The sequence below is a fragment of the Tachyglossus aculeatus genome, chromosome 2, assembly GCF_015852505.1.
Source record: "Tachyglossus aculeatus isolate mTacAcu1 chromosome 2, mTacAcu1.pri, whole genome shotgun sequence".
Taxonomy (NCBI): Eukaryota; Metazoa; Chordata; class Mammalia; order Monotremata; family Tachyglossidae; genus Tachyglossus; species Tachyglossus aculeatus.
The window spans coordinates 50,656,311-50,672,493 of record NC_052067.1 but is presented as its reverse complement, the minus strand read 5'-3'; the positions used below and the strand labels follow the sequence as shown (position 1 = coordinate 50,672,493).

General features: G+C 42.1%; 1 protein-coding gene across 2 annotated transcripts in view; it reads right to left on the bottom strand.

Moving 5' to 3' along the window:
• Positions 1–16,183, bottom strand: part of BBS9 (Bardet-Biedl syndrome 9) — a 478,097-nt gene that overhangs the window by 460,710 nt on the left and 1,204 nt on the right. The window contains exons 1-4 of one of the 2 annotated variants that reach the window (XM_038771144.1): positions 14,064–14,129; positions 8,121–8,241; positions 6,647–6,797; positions 2,429–2,493 (exon numbers count right to left, since the gene is read on the bottom strand). In XM_038771144.1, coding sequence (XP_038627072.1) covers positions 2,429–2,493; positions 6,647–6,797; positions 8,121–8,232 — 328 coding nt within the window. In that variant the 5' untranslated portion in view covers positions 8,233–8,241; positions 14,064–14,129. Of the gene's footprint in view, positions 1–2,428; positions 2,494–6,646; positions 6,798–8,120; positions 8,242–14,063; positions 14,130–16,183 lie in introns of those variants that run through there. The other variant, XM_038771136.1, reaches the window with a different exon arrangement.

Below are 16,183 nucleotides of genomic sequence, written 5' to 3'. Positions count from 1 at the left end.
ACTTAGAGAAAGCCAAGAATCTGACGCAATCAGTGTAGGGGCAAGGGGAAAATGCATAGGACCTGACAATTTCCATAAAAAAGCTTTTCACATGTGTCCTTATGATGACATTACCTACATTCCAAAAGTTACATTACAGGGACAGGAAGGAGACGTGACGCTAATTCTGTGGGAGAATGCAAGAACGTGACTCTAGAAGCATTAGCTTTGACTCCTCAAAGCCATCTCTGGCAAAGTCCTTCACGGCTCAGTTCTGAGTGTCCTTTTATTCCTCAATTACACTCACCAAATTGGAGAACTCATTTGCTCCATGGCTTTGACTACCATCTCTATGCAGATGATTCCCAAATCTCTCTCTCCATCTCAGCAGTCTTGCATTTCCTCCTGCCTTCAGGACATCTCTACTTGGCTTTCCCACCAACACCTCAAATTTAAATTTAACGTGACCAAAACAGAATTCCTCATATAACCACCCCAAACGCTGTCTTTCACCATCCCTGACTTACAAGCCTATAACTTTGGCATTATCCTCAGATTAATCCCTCTCATTAAACCCACATATTCAATTCACCAAATCCTATCCTTTCAGTCTTCACAGCACCCCTAAAACCCCCTGTCCTCTCCATCCAAACTGTTATCACATTACTCCAAGCTCTTATCCTATTCCGCCTTGATTATTGCATCAGCTTCCTTGCTTCAATCCATACTTCACTCTACTGCTCAGTTCATTTTTCTACAAAACTGTTCAGTCTATGTTTCCCATTCAAGATCAATCATATTTATTGAGCGCTTACTGTGTGCAGAGCACAGTACTAAGCACTAGGGAAAATACAGTATAACAATATAGCAGATATATTCCCTGCCCACAGTGAACTTAACATCTACAGGGGGAGACAGAAATTAATATACATAATTTACAGATATGTACATGATTGCTGTGGGGCTGGGAGGAGGTGATTAGAAGGGAGCAAATCAGGATGAATCAGGGAGTTGGAAAAGAGGAAATGAGGGCTTAGTCGGGGAAGGCTCCTTGGAGGAGATATGCCTTCAATAAGGCTTTTACAGTGGGAAGAGGGAGGGTGTTCCTGGCTAGAGGCAGGATGTGAACAAGACAGTGTCAGCGAGATAGAGGAGATCAAGGCACAGGGAATAGGCTGGCATTAGAGGAGTGAAATGTGCTATGGTAGGAGAGAAGCAGTATGAGCTAGGAGGGGGCAAGGTGATGGAGTGCTTTGAAGTTGACGGTAAGGCGTTTCTGTTTGATGTGGAGGTGGCTGGGAAACCACTGGAGGTTCTTGAGGAAAGTGGAAATCCGGACTGAAAACTTTTGTAGAAAAATGATCTGAGCAGCAGAGTGAAATACAGACTGGAATGGGGAAAGGCAGGAGGGAGGCTGATACGGTAATCAAGGCAGGATAGGATGGAAGCAACGTGGCTCAGTGGAAAAAGAGTGTGGGCTTTGGAGTCAGAGGTCATGGGTTCAACTGTCAGCTGCTGACTTTGGGCAAGTCACTTAACTTCTCTGTGCCTCAGTTACCTCATCTGTAAAATGGGGATTAAAACCGTGAGCCCTCCCTTCCAATCAGGCTACCTGATCACCTTGTAGCCTGTCCAGTGCTTAGAACAGTGCTTCACAAATACCATCATTATTATTATTATTATAACTGCCTGGATTAACACGGTAGCGAAGGAGGCGATAAGTGGTAAGTGGTACAAGGCTGATGAAGGGAAAGGGGAGCGAAAGAGTTGAGTTCAATAGAGAAGGTGACATTGAGAGTGTCAATGTGGTCATCAAGGGAAGGTAGTTTGAGTATGGAGGCTACATGGGGTATGATGACCTGAGAAAATTTGATGGGGTTAAAATATCTGTGATCTCCGTGGCAGAACGGGACAGATTTGCAGGGAGGCCGGGGGTGGGAGAGAAGGCAGGTGAGGAGATTGTGATCACACAGAAGGAATTCCGAGTTGGTGAGGGGAGAGACTGTACAGTGACTAGAGATGATGAGATCAAGTGTGTGTCCAACTTGCTGAGTGGGTGAGCTGGGCTACAGCAGATGGTCAGTGGAGTTGAGGAGGGATAGAAAATGGGCAGCAGAAGAGTCGTCAAGAACAACTGTGTGGATATTGAAGTCCCCAAGGATCAGTGAAACGATGGAAAAAGAGAGAAGGAATGTGAGGAAAAGAACAAACTGGTTCAACTTCCTGTGGTTGCCCATCCACTTCCACATCAAATAGAAACTCTTGCATCTACCACAACTCTTAGGACAGAGACTGGCGTAGAGTAAGCGATTAACGAATACCACAGTTATTATCAACTGATAGACTATTACCAGCATCTAAAACCTGGAAAAGCGTTTTCCACAGATTAAAAATATAAAAGGCAGACCAAGTACCTTGATGAGGTCAGTTTATTTTTTTTTTTTTTTACCTGAAACGGAGTACACGCACAATTTTCTAGGATGAAGCACGGCCAAATGAAGCAGTTCAGTGCCACTGAAAGGGAAGCAGGCAAATATGAATTCCAGATAAAAGTACAGCATTTAAACTTTAGTAATGACAGTCAAGGGAGATTTCAGTAATTTTAAAATTCAGACAACTAAAAATAGTGAAAACCTACCTAAGTTTTCACACGTGAAATTGTGCTCATCCTATACATTATAAATAGCCTTTGCTTTAATATCAACACAGGACATCCAAATAATAATAATATCATCATCATCAATCGTATTTATTGAGCACTTACTGTGTGCAGAGCACTGTACTAAGCGCTTGGGAAGTACAAATTGGCAACATATAGAGACAGTCCCTGCCCAACAGTGGGCTCACAGTCTAAAAGGGGGAGACAGAGAACAAAACCAAACATACTAACAAAATAAAATAAATAGAATAGATATGTACAAGTAAAATAAATAAATAAATAAATAGAGTAATAAATATGTACAAACATATGTACAAACATAATAATATAGCACGGGCCCGGGTGTCAGAAGGCCTGGGTTTGAATCCTGGCTCCGCCACGTGTCTCCTGTGTGACCTTGGGCAAGTCACTTAACTTTTCTGAGCCTCAGTTACCTCACCGTAAAATGGGGATTAAGATTGTGAGCCCCACGTGGGACAGGGACCGTGGCCAAAGTGACTTGCTTGTATCGACCCCAGCACTTAGCACAGTTCCTGGCATATAGCAAGTGCTTTATTACTCTATTTATTTATTTTACTTGTACATATCTATTCTATTTATTTTATTTTGTTAGTATGTTTGGTTTTGCTCTCTGTCTCCCCCCTTTTAGACTGTGAGCCCAATGTTGGGTAGGGACTGTCTCTATATGTTGCCAATTTGTACTTCCCAAGTGCTTAGTACAGTGCTCTGCACATAGTAAGCGCTCAATAAATACGATTGATGATGATGATGAACTGCTTATTAACAAATACCACAATCATTATTATCATCCGTAATTATCAGTAATAATAATAATTGTCATTATTACTACTACTGATAATAATGATTGTGGTATTTGTTAATGAGCACTTGCTATGTGACAATGCTATATTACATCCAGGGATAAATACAAGATAATCTGGTCCCGCATGGGACTCTGAGTCTAAACAGGAGAGAGATCAGGTACTGAATCACCAATCTGCAGATGAGGGACCAGAGAGGTTGAGTGACTTGTCTGAGATTACACAGGTCACATATCTCCATGGCAACAGAGAAAGACACTACCACACTATATGTTATGCTGCTTCTAAAGAATTCTTAAATGCACTATCGTACGCCAAATACTGGGTTATGCCTGTCCAAAGAGATGATGCCAATGCTAGTTGAACCCCCATCATAATAAATTCAGGGAGGAAGCAGGTCTCTTTCAAGAAGACCAGACTCTCCATAGCAGCATTCTTTGAAACGGTGAGGGTCCCATACACCTGTTTGAGAAGCAGGCACCGGTGCTGAAGAGTTACGATGAATGGATATAGATGCACTAACAACTTTTCGAAATGGGTGAAATTTTTCTAAGAGGGGTGGGCTATTTCTGAAACAGAATGCTTGAGGACACTGAAATTTTTAAACTTGGTAATGTTGTTTTTTAATTAAAAGCTGGGAGGCGAAGAACCGGCCACTGACTTAATACAATCTTTAAGACTGCCCAAGAATACAGGACTGCTGGAAGGGGGAAAGGTCTGGAGAGAATCTCACAGTTTACGAACACTTTAGAAAAGATAGTAAAGACGGACGGGAGGGAATGTGGAACTTTCTGTAACAACAGATAAGGATGGCATTAAAAAAAATCTTACCAGACAAGAGGAATTCCACAGACTCACATCAGGCAAAAATTTAAATTTGCTTTTATTTATATTAATGTCTGTCTCCCTCGCTTGAGACTGTAAGCTCGTTGTGGGCAGGGAATCTGTCTATTATTGTACTGTACTCTCCCAAATGCTTATATAGTGCTCTGCACATAGTTAGCACTCAACTAGAGAAGCAGCATGGCTCAGCGGAAAGAGCCCGGGCTTGGGAGTCAGAGGTCATGGGTTCAAATCCGTGTGACTTTAGGCAAGTCACTTAACTTTTCTGGGTCTCATCTGTAAAATGGGGATTAAGACTGTGAGCCCCAAGTGGGACAACCTGATCTCCTTATATCCCCCCAGCACTTAGAACAGTGCTTTGCACATAGTAAGCGCTTAACAAATACCATCATTGTTAGTATTAATAAATACAACTGAATGAATGAAGTATAAAAAAGGTATTGCATTGGCACCTTGCTACCTTTCTCAAAAGGATGAAGCAAGTGTGCCAAAACTGGGAGACGAGATTGGGGGAAACTGAAAAATGATGGGCTTCATGGAGGAGTCCAATACCCTCCAAACAGACCGATTGAATGACTCCTCAGAATGAGAACTGCAGGTAAATTATGTGTCAAATTGCACTAAATGACTTTTCTGGTACATCTAGTCCTGAATTCATGAGAAAAGCTAATAAAGTGGATTTCATTCTGAAGACTAGACAGAATCTGGAGCAGGAAGAATGTGAGAAAGGGTGTCATACTGCAACAATGACCACAATGCAGTGAAATTTACCTTTCTAGATGATGATAATAATAATAATAATTTGTTAAGCGCTTACTATGTGCCGAGCACTGTTCTAAGTGCTGGGGTAGATACAAAGTAATCAGGTTGTCCCACGGGGGAGCTCAGAGTTTTAATCCCCATTTTACAGATGAGGTAACTGAGGCACAGAGAAGTTAAGCGGCTTGCCCGAGGTCACACAGCAGACAAGTGGTGGAGCCAGGATTAGAAGCCTCGTCCTCTGATTCCCAGGCCCGGGCTCTTTCCACTGAACCACACTTCTTTCCCATGAAAAGGGAAGGTCTAAACGGCCTCACGCAAAGGAATTTAAAATAGTGAAGTTCCAAAGCCTTTTCCAGGGTTTTAAAATGGGTTGAAATAAATCTAGGCAGCTGATTTGTGCTTCACCCACTTGAGGGCCAGAGGCTGAGTACCAGACTACTTGAATAAATCAGTAAGATTTTCTGGCTTATAATATAGTGTAAGGCTAAAGTTTGGAATCAAACCTAAAAGTATATTATGCCAAACAATACTGCTGAAATACTTGTATGTGATTTCATATACTTACACATTCTCCCCATCTAGACTGCAAGCTCGTTGTGGGCAGGATTTTGTTAATGATCATCATCATCAATTGTATTTATTGAGTGCTTACTGTGTGCAGAGCACTGTACTAAGTGCTTGGGAAGTACAAATTGGCAACATATAGAGACAGTCCCTACCCAACAGTGGGCTCACAGTCTAAAAGGGGGAGACAGAGAACAAAAGCAAACATACTAACAAAATAAAATAGAATAGATATGTACAAGTAAAATAAATAAATAAATAAATAAAGTAATAAATATGTACAAACATATATACATATACATATATACAGGTATGTTAATGATGTGCATATACCTTTACTCCTATTTATTCTGATGACTTGACACCTGTCCACATGTTTTGTTTTGTTGTCTGCCTCCCCCTTCTAGACTGTGAGTTGGGTAGGGACCGTCTCTATATGTTGCCAACTTGGACTTCCCAAGCGCTTAGTACAGTGCTCTGCACACAGTGAGCGCTCAATAAATACAATTGAATGAATGAATGAAGGGAATCTATTATGTTGTACACTCCCAAGCGCATAGCACAGTACAGTGCTCTGCACACAGTAAGCACTCAATAAATACCACTGATTGATTTACTGACAGTCAAAACTGCTCGCATTAAAACACCTCATAAGAAAATAAAATGAAAACATGAGCACTGTCAACCCTGGAAAAAAGTTTTCGATGCATGCTTGTTTTCTGGCTTCTGGGTTCCAGACATTTTGCCAAAAAAAAAAAAAAGTTGTCTTTAGATCAGTCAGTTAATCGTATTTATTGAGCACTTACTGTATGCAGAGCATGGTACCAAGCACTTGGGAAAGTACAATATAATAATGTAACAGACACGCTCCCTGCCCACAACTAGCTTGCGGTTTAGAGGGAGAAACGGACATTAATATAAATTACAGAAATGTACTTCAGTACTTAGATTAAGCAGACATCCCATTTAATATTTTAAGTATCCCAAATAGTACCACGAGAGCAAGGACTGTACTTACGAAACAAATTTCCCCACTTCCACTTGCAGAATTGGGTCTTGTAAATATACTTCTAAGAGCAAATCTTCAGCTTGTGCTCCTTCTCCTGTTTTCACAGGACGGGGGGAAAAGACTCTGAGGTAACCCATATAACTGCCCACGATTATTTTATCTAGAAGGGGGGGGAAAAAAAGAGGCAAGAGAGATGCTTTCAACATGTTCTGAATAAACTGCAAACAGTGTTCTGTAAAAACTGTAAAAAAAAACCTGCAAATAGGGTTCTGAATAAACTGTATTATAAAGAAATACAGAGAACGAGGCAAGTCAATAAATTCTGCCTTTTCAATGATGAGTCAACAAATGTAGCCGCCTGTCTGCCTTGCTTTACTTGCTTTACTTAACTTCTCTGTGCCTCAGTTCCCTCATCTGTAAAATGGGGATTAAGACTGTGAGCCCCCGTGGGACAACCTGATCACCTTGTAACCTCCCCCGCGCTTAGAACAGTGCTTTGCACATAGTAAGCGCTTAACAAATGCCATCATTATTATTACTAAGTGCTGGGGCAGACACGAGACAATCAGGTCAGACAGTCTCACTCTCACCTAGGGGCTCAGAGTTGAGAGGGAAGGAAAACAAGGAGCTACTCCTCATTTTTACAGATGGGGAAACTGAGGCCCAGAGAAGTTAAGTGACTTCCCAAGATGATTCAGCAAGCAACTGGCAGAGCTGGGATGCAAACCTACATCCTCTCAAGTTCCAGGCACATGGTCGTTTCACTTGGCCATATGCTGCTAGCAAACAATACTGGGGAGCTTATCAAAACCTCCATCAAAACTTATCACGGGATATTAAAGTCAATTCATATTACTAGACCGTTGCCTAAATATTTAGTGTTTTATCATGGTCTCCCAGAATGTATACTTGGTATGGCATAAGCAGACAGTGTCTTACCACGGGCTCCCAGAATGTATTTTTGGTATGGCATGTCTGCTTTCTGTATATATGTATATATGTTTGTACATATTTATTACTCTATTTATTTATTCATTTATTCTACTTGTACATATCTATTCTATTTATTTTATCTTGTTAGTATGTTTGGTTTTGTTCTCTGTCTCTCCATTTTAGACTGTGAGCCCAATGCTGGGTAGGGACTGTCTCTATATGTTGCCAATTTGTACTTCCCAAGCGCTTAGTACAGTGCTCTGCACATAGTAAGCGCTCAATAAATACGATTGATGATGATGATTTGAAGCAGCATGGCGTAGTAGATACAAAACAGGTCTGGAAGCCAGAAGGTCATGGGTTCTAATCCTGGCTCCGCCACTTGTCTGCTGTGTGAATGAGGGCAAGTCACTTCACTTCTCCAGGCCTGTTACCTCATCTGCAAAATGGGGACTGAGACGGTTTACTATTTACTACTGGAGATGCAAATGATGTTTTAAGGTTTTTGATCACCACTAATCACTTCTCCAACATCATAGAGGTGACTCACTGTTTTCACTTCCACTATTGTCGACGTCGGCGACACACAGACACCCTTGATCAAATTCTTCTTGCTCTCCTAGCGTGGTGGACCACCAATCTCGGGCTTTAAACAAGGACATCTTCTTTCACTGTAGAAAGATTTTGACAAAAGCAGAACTGAAATTCTCTTTGAAACTAGCAAATGCAATTTCACCACCTTGACTATGACTTTGACCCTTATATTTTGACCGGCTAAAAATGGCACGCAAGCCAACAAAGCCACTATTTTCAGACCTTTCATTCGCCTAGGCTGCCTTCAAAAGGTAATCAATCACTGGTGCTTATCAAGTACTTACTGCCTGCAGGGCATTCTATTAAGACCACTTAAGAGACTACATGACAACAGAGTTGGTAGACATGATCCCTGTCCACAAGGAGCTTGCTTAGTGGATCAGCCTGGGAGTCAGAGGTCATGGGTTCAAATCCCAGCTCTGCCACATGTCTGCTGTGTGGCCTTGGGCAAATCACTTCACTTACCTGTGCCTCAGTTACCTCAAGACGGTGAGCCCCTTGTGGGACAGGGACTGTGTCCAACCCACTCTGCTTGTATCCACCCCAGTGCTGGGCACGTAGTAAGTGCTTAACAAATATCACAATTATTATCATTGTTATTGGGGAAAACAGACAGAAGCTGCTTTGATGAGTACAGCTAAGAAAACTCCTCAAGAAATCAAGATTAACTGATTATGGCCTAGACTTAAGCTCCTCTATCCTTTGGTATCGCTGAATCTGTCTGTTTTAGGGTGGATAGAGCACAGGCTTGGGAGACAGAAGGTCGTGGGTTCATTCCTTTATTCCATTGGATTTATTGAGCGCTAACTGTTTGCAGAGCACTGTACTAAGAGCTTGGGAAAGTAGGATGCAGCAGTAAACGGTGACATTCCCTGCCCACAGCGAGCTCACGGTCTAGAGTCGGGGCTTCTAATCCCGGCTCTACCACTCATCTCCATATGGCAGGTGAGGAAACTAAGGCCCAGAGAAGTTGAGTAGCTTCTCCAAAATCACACAGTAGGTAAGAGATTAGAACCCAGGATTAGAACCCAGGGCTTCTGACTCACAGGAGGGCTCCCGGCTCTTTCCACTAAGCCACACTGCTTCTACTCTTTTAATATTTTTTAATAAATGACTGCTGTGCAATTTTTAAAAGTAGCTTCCTGGCCTGTCAGTTTCCTGGCCAGAGAATGGAGTATTGTAAGCTAATTTACTGCTGTAGCCCTGGTCTTAAGCAAGTCTTTCTCTCTTTCAGCCACATCGGCTCATACGTTAACGATAATTTCTTCTTTTTCTTTTCAGCCCCTAAACAACCAAAAAAAAGGCCTCATCACTTGCCACTTTCACAAGGGACACAGCACGCAGTGAGCGCATCCCGTCACCATGATGACCCTGGGGAATCCCGAGGAAGGAATGTTTGGATTTGTAGACGGGAAATGGAACAGAATTGGCCAAGAGTAGGGACTGTCTCTATATGTTGCCAATTTGTACTTCCCAAGCGCTTAGTACAGTGCTCTGCACATGGTAAGCGCTCAATAAATACGATTGATGATGATGATGTCTATTTACTTTGACTCGAGAGTAAGTCCAGCGTGTCCGGGGAAAGAGCCAAAGCAAATGGAACCAGAAGGACCCAACTTGGGGAAAAAAGTAAGGAGACGAAACATTCAATGCGTTGCTTATTCATTACTCTATTTATTGATTGATTTATTTTACTTGTACATATCTATTCTATTTATTTTATTTTGTTGGTAGGTTTGGTTTTGTTCTCTGTCTCCCCCTTCTAGACTGTGAGCCCACTGTTGGGTAGGGACTGTCTCTATATGTTGCCAACTTGTACTTCCCAAGCGCTTAGTACACTGTTCTGCACACAGTAAGCGCTCAATAAATACGATTGATTGATTGATTGATTTCCTTTACAGTCCTGACGCGCATTCGTCAGTTTCTTCCTCAGAGGAAATTCTACTGTCTAAATAGCTAAGCCTTTTATTTGCTTCCCGGCAGTCTAATGTTTTGTGTTTATTGCCTTTCCAACAAAACTACTTGATATCTGTCTCCTCCCTCTAGACTGGGAGCTCGTTGTGGTCAGGGAATGTGTCTGTTTATTGCTCTACTGTACTCTTCTAAGTGCTCACTACAGTGCCCTGCACACCGTAAGTGCTCAATAAATACGACAATGATTGAATCAATCAATCAATCGTATTTATTGAGCGCTTACTGTGTGCAGAGCACTGAATCGATACTTTATGTTACAAAAGGTTAGAAAGAATTTCTTTTGGGACACCTATACTTCCGCGAAACCCAACATCACATACCTGTGAATAGGCCTAAATAATATATACAAACATGTATATATACATAGATATATTTATTATATATATATATATATGTATATATATATATATATATCTGCCGCTCATTTTCAAAGATCCTACCCCCTAAGCAAGCTAAAGATTCACCACGCATGGTTCTCTGGTGAGCTAGGTTTGAGTGTGGAGAGGGTGCTCTGAATGAATTATTATGTATATATACAAAATCATCATCATCATCAATCATATTTATTGAGCGCTTACTATGTGCAGAGCACTGTACTAAGCGCTTGGGAAGTACAAGTTGGCAACATATAGAGACAGTCCCTACCCAACAGTGGGCTCACAGTCTAAAAGGGGGAGACAGAGAACAAAACCAAACATACTAACAAAATAAGATAAATAGGATAGATATGTACAAGTAACATAAATAAATAAATAAATAGAGTAATAAATACGTTATCAATAATAACAATAGGGTGTTAATCCCTTACTCTGTCCCAAGGACAGAGATACAATATGAATAGGGCAGACAGCATTCCCGATCCACACCAGGCTCCTTATCTAAAGGGGTAGGGAGCACAGGTATCTTAGCCCTATTTTTACACACGAGGAAACTGAAGCCCAGAGAAGTTAGGTGACTTTTCTAAGGTCATATGGCAGTCATTCATTCAATCATATTTATTGAGCGCTTACTGTGTGCAGAGCACTGTACTAAGCGCTTGGGAAGTACAAGTTGGCATGGCAGGCAAGGTGGCAGAGCAGGGACTGGAACGCAGGTTTCCTAACAGCCGGGCCTGTGCTCTTTCCACTAGGTCGTACGGCTTCTCTAAAATCAATCAATCCATGGTATTTATTGTACTAAGCGCTTGGAAACAACACAACGGAATTAGCAGGCACATTCCCTTAAATTTCAATCACGTTACCAAATGCAAACTTTATCTTTCCCACAAAATCAAATCATTCAAAAAACTGAAATTATTAGTTTGCTTTAAACGGTAAGGTTTTGCCACGATTTCAGAGTTTAAGTAATCTTCTGCCAATATCTTACACAATTTATTCAAGGTGGTATAACTATAGATATTCAATTCACTCATTCAATCGTATTTATTGAGCGCTTACTGTGTGCAGAGCACTGTACTAAGCGCTTGGGAAGTACAAGTTGGCAACATATAGAGATGGTCCCTACCCAACGTCATCATCATCAATCGTATTTATTGAGCGCTTACTGTGTGCAGAGCACTGTACTAAGCGCTTGGGAAGTACAAGTTGGCAACATATAGAGATGGTCCCTACCCAACATCATCATCATCATCATCATCAATCGTATTTATTGAGCGCTTACCGTGTGCAGAGCACTGTACTAAGCACTTGGAAAGTACAAGTTGGCAACATATAGAGATGGTCCCTACCCAACATCATCATCATCATCATCATCAATCGTATTTATTGAGCGCTTACCGTGTGCAGAGCACTGTACTAAGCGCTTGGGAAGTACAAGTTGGCAACACATAGAGACAGTCCCTACCCAACAGCGGGCTCACAGTCTAGAAGGGGGAGACAGACATCAAAACAAAACATATTAACAAAATAAAGTAAATAGAATAAATATGTACAAGTAAAATAAATAGAGTAATAAATACTTACAAACATATATACATATATACAGGTGCTGTAGGGAGGGGAAGAAGGTAAGGTGGGGGGATGGGGAGGAGAGGAAGAGGAAGGAGGGGGCTCAGTCTGGGAAGGCCTCCTATAATAATAATGGCATTTATAATGCACTTACTATGTGCAAAGCACTGTTCTAAGCGCTGGGGAGGTTACAAGGGGAACAGGTTGTCCCACGGGGGGCTCACAGTCTTCATCCCCATTTTACAGATGAGGTCACTGAGGCCCAGAGAAGTAAAGTGACTTGCCCAAAGTCACACAGCTGACAAGCAGTGGAGCCGGGACACTGTCCACATCAAGCTCCCTGTCTAAGGGGCAGGAAAGACACGTATAATAATAATAACAGTGCTATTCTCTCTCCCCTTTCTAGACTGTGAGCCAGCTGTTGGGTAGGGACCGTCTCTATATGTTGCCAACTTGTCCTTCCCAAGCGCTTAGTACAGCGCTATGCACGCAGTAAGCGCTCAATAAATACGATTGAATGACTGAATGAATATTCGTTAAGCGCTTACTATGTGCCCAGCACTGTTCGAAGCACTGGGGTAGATACAAGGTGATCAGGTTGTCCCACATGGGGCTCACGGTCTTAATCCCCATTTTACAGAGGAGGGGACTGAGGCCCAGAGAAGTGAGGGGGCTTGCCCTAGGTGACACAGCAGGCAAGTGGTGGAGCCGGGATTAGAACCCACGACCTCTGACTCCGTAGCCCGGGCTCTTTCCACTGAGCCATGCTTTTCCCCTGCTTATCTTAGCCCCATTTTACAGTTGGGGAAGCTGAGACACAGAGAAGTTAAGTGACTTGCCCTAGGTCTCCCAGCAAGTAAGGGGCAGAGCCGGGGTTAAAAAAAAAAGGTCCTCTGATTCCTAGGTCTGTACTCTTTTCACCTGTATATATATATATATATATATACAGGTGAAAAGAGTATATATATATATATAAATGTAAATATAAATATATATATTTGTACATATTTATCACTCTATTTATTTTACTTGTACATATCTATTCTATTCATTTTATTTTGTTAATATGTTTGGTTTTGTTCTCTGTCTCCCCCTTCTAGACTGTGAGCCCGCTGTTGGGTACGGACCGTCTCTATATGTTGCCAACTTGTACCTCCCAAGCGCTTAGTACAGTGTTCTGCACACAGTAAGCGCTCAATAAATACGATTGAATGAATGGTAAGCACTCAATAAATACGATTGAATGAATGAATGAATGGATCCTGCTTCGCTGTCTGTCTCCCCCTTCTAGACTGTGAGCCCGCTGTTGGGTAGGGACCGTCTCTATATGTAGTCAACTTGTACTTCCCAAGCGCTTAGTACAGTGCTCTGCACGCAGTAAGCGCTCAATAAATACGATTGATTGATTGATTGATTTTCTCTAGGCCGCGATACCCTTGTACAAGTGCTTAGTGCAGTGCTCTTCACACAGTAAGCGTTCATTAGAGAAGCAGCGTGGCTCAGTGGAAAGAGCCCGGGCTTTGGAGTCGGAGGTCATGGGTTCGAATCCCGGCTCCGCCACCTGTCAGCCGTGTGACTTTGGGCAAGTCGCTTCACTTCTCTGGGCCTCGGTTACCTCGTCTGCAAAATGGGGATTAAGACTGTGAGCCCCACGTGGGACAACCTGATCACCTTATATACTCCCCAGCGCTTAGTACAGCGCTTTGCACCTAGTAAGCGCTTACTAAATGCCATCATCATTATTATTATTATTATTATTATTATTATTAAATACTATGGATTGACTGCTTAACACCTACTCAAAGTAACTCCTACGATCCAAATCCAATTACTTGGGAAACATTTTCCTCTCAGAATTTAGTAGATTCTGGTTCCAGAGAAGTCGGAGCTCCTCGTTATTCTAAAACGCTTGTTTTGTTCCTGCCAGGTTAAAAATATACTTATTATTAAATACTATGGATTGACTGCTTAACACCTACTCAAAGTATCTTCTACAATCCAAATCCAATTACTTGGGAAACATTTTCCTTTCGGAACTTAGTAGACTCTGGTTCCAGGGAAGTCGGAGCTCCTCGTTATTCTAAAACGCCTGTTTTGTTCCTGCCGGGTTAAAAATATACATTCATGGCTAAAATCTCCAGGAAATAATCGCCTTTAAAGGATTTCCTTCGTGGGGCACAAATGAGCTTTACTAGTCTATCTTCCCGGCTGTTGTCTGCGGGGAATGAAGGCGGGATAATCTTACCGTCTACGGGAATTAGTTTGCAACTTTCCTCTGCTTCTCCTCCCTCTGCTCTACCCCCTTCCCCGCCCCATGGGTATATTTGTACATACTTATTATTCTATTTATTTTATTAATTATAATTCTATTTATTTGGTTGCTATCGACGCCCGTCTACTTGCTTTGCCGTCTGGCTCCCCACTTCCAGACTGTGAATCCGCTGTTGGGTAGGGACCGTCTCTATCTGTCGCCGAACTGTACTTTCCAGGCGCTTAGTACAGTGCTCTGCACCCAGTGAGCGCTCAATAAATACGATTGAGTGAATGAATGAATATGCCATGACCGCCCTAAAGAGTTCTCGATATAGAGCAGAGGCTCCTGCGAACTCAGGCCCCGAAAATGGAATTTCTCAATTCGCGCCAGGTAAGGCTGGAGAAGCAGGGTGGCTCAGTGGAAAGAGCCCGGGCTTTGGAGTCAGAGGTCATGAGTTCAAATCCTGACTCCGCCACTTGTCAGCTGCGTGACTTTGGGCAAGTCACTTCACTTCTCTGCGCCTCAGTTACCTCATCTGTAAAATGGGGATGAAGGCTGTGGCACACAGTAAGCACTTAAAAATTCCCTAATTATGATGATGATAATGATGATCAATATACGGCCTTTGTGTGCACCCCAGTGCTAGGTACAGGGCCTGGCACATAGTAAGCGCTTAAAAATTCCCTAATGATGACTAATAAATGGCCTTTTTGTGCACCCCAGCGCTAGGTACAGTGCCTGGCACATAGTAAGCACTTAAAAATTCCCTAGTTATGATGATGATAATGATGATCAATAAATGGCCTTTATGGGCACCCCAGCGCTTAGCACAGTGCCTGGCACATAGTGACAGCTTAAAAATTCCCTAATTGTGATAATAATGATGATTAATAAATGGCCTTTTTGTGCACCCCAGTGCTAGGTACAGTGTCTGGCACATAGTGACACCTTAAAAATTCCCGAATTGTGATAATAATGATGATTAATAAATGGCCTTTTTGTGCACCCCAGTGATAGGCACAGTACTTAAAAATTCCCTAATTAGGATGATGATGAATAAATGGCCTTTGTATGCACCCCAGCGCGTAGTACAGTGCCTGGCACATAGTGACAGCTTAAAAATTCCCTAAATATGATGATGATGAATAAATGGCCTTCGTATGCACCCCAGCGCTTAGTACAGTGCCTGGCACATAGTGATAGCTTAAAAATTCCCTAATTATGATGATGATGATGAATAAATGGCCTTCGTATGCACCCCAGCGCTTGGTACAGTGCCTGGCACATAGTGATAGCTTAAAAACTCCCTAATTATGATGATGATGATGAATAAATGGCCTTCGTATGCACCCCAGCGCTTGGTACAGTGCCTGGCACATAGTGATAGCTTAAAAATTCCCTAATTGTGATAATAATGATGATGAATAAATGGCCTTTTTGTGCACCCCAGCGCTTAGTACAGTGCCTGGCACATAGTGATAGCTTAAAAATTCCCTAAATATGATGATGATGAATAAATGGCCTTTGTATGGACCCCAGCGCTTAGTACAGTGCCTGGCACATAGTGATAGCTTAAAAATTCCCTAATTATGATGATGATGATGATTAATAAATGGCCTTCGTATGCACCCCAGCACTTAGTACAGTGCCTGGCACATAGTGATAGCTTAAAACTTCCCTAAATATGATGATGATGAATAAATAGCCTTTGTATGGACCCCAGCACTTAGTACGGTGCCTGGCACATAGTGATAGCTTAAAAATTCCCTAAATATGATGATGATGAATAAATGGCCTTTGTATGGACCCCAGCACTTAGTACAGTGCCTGGCACATAGTGATAGC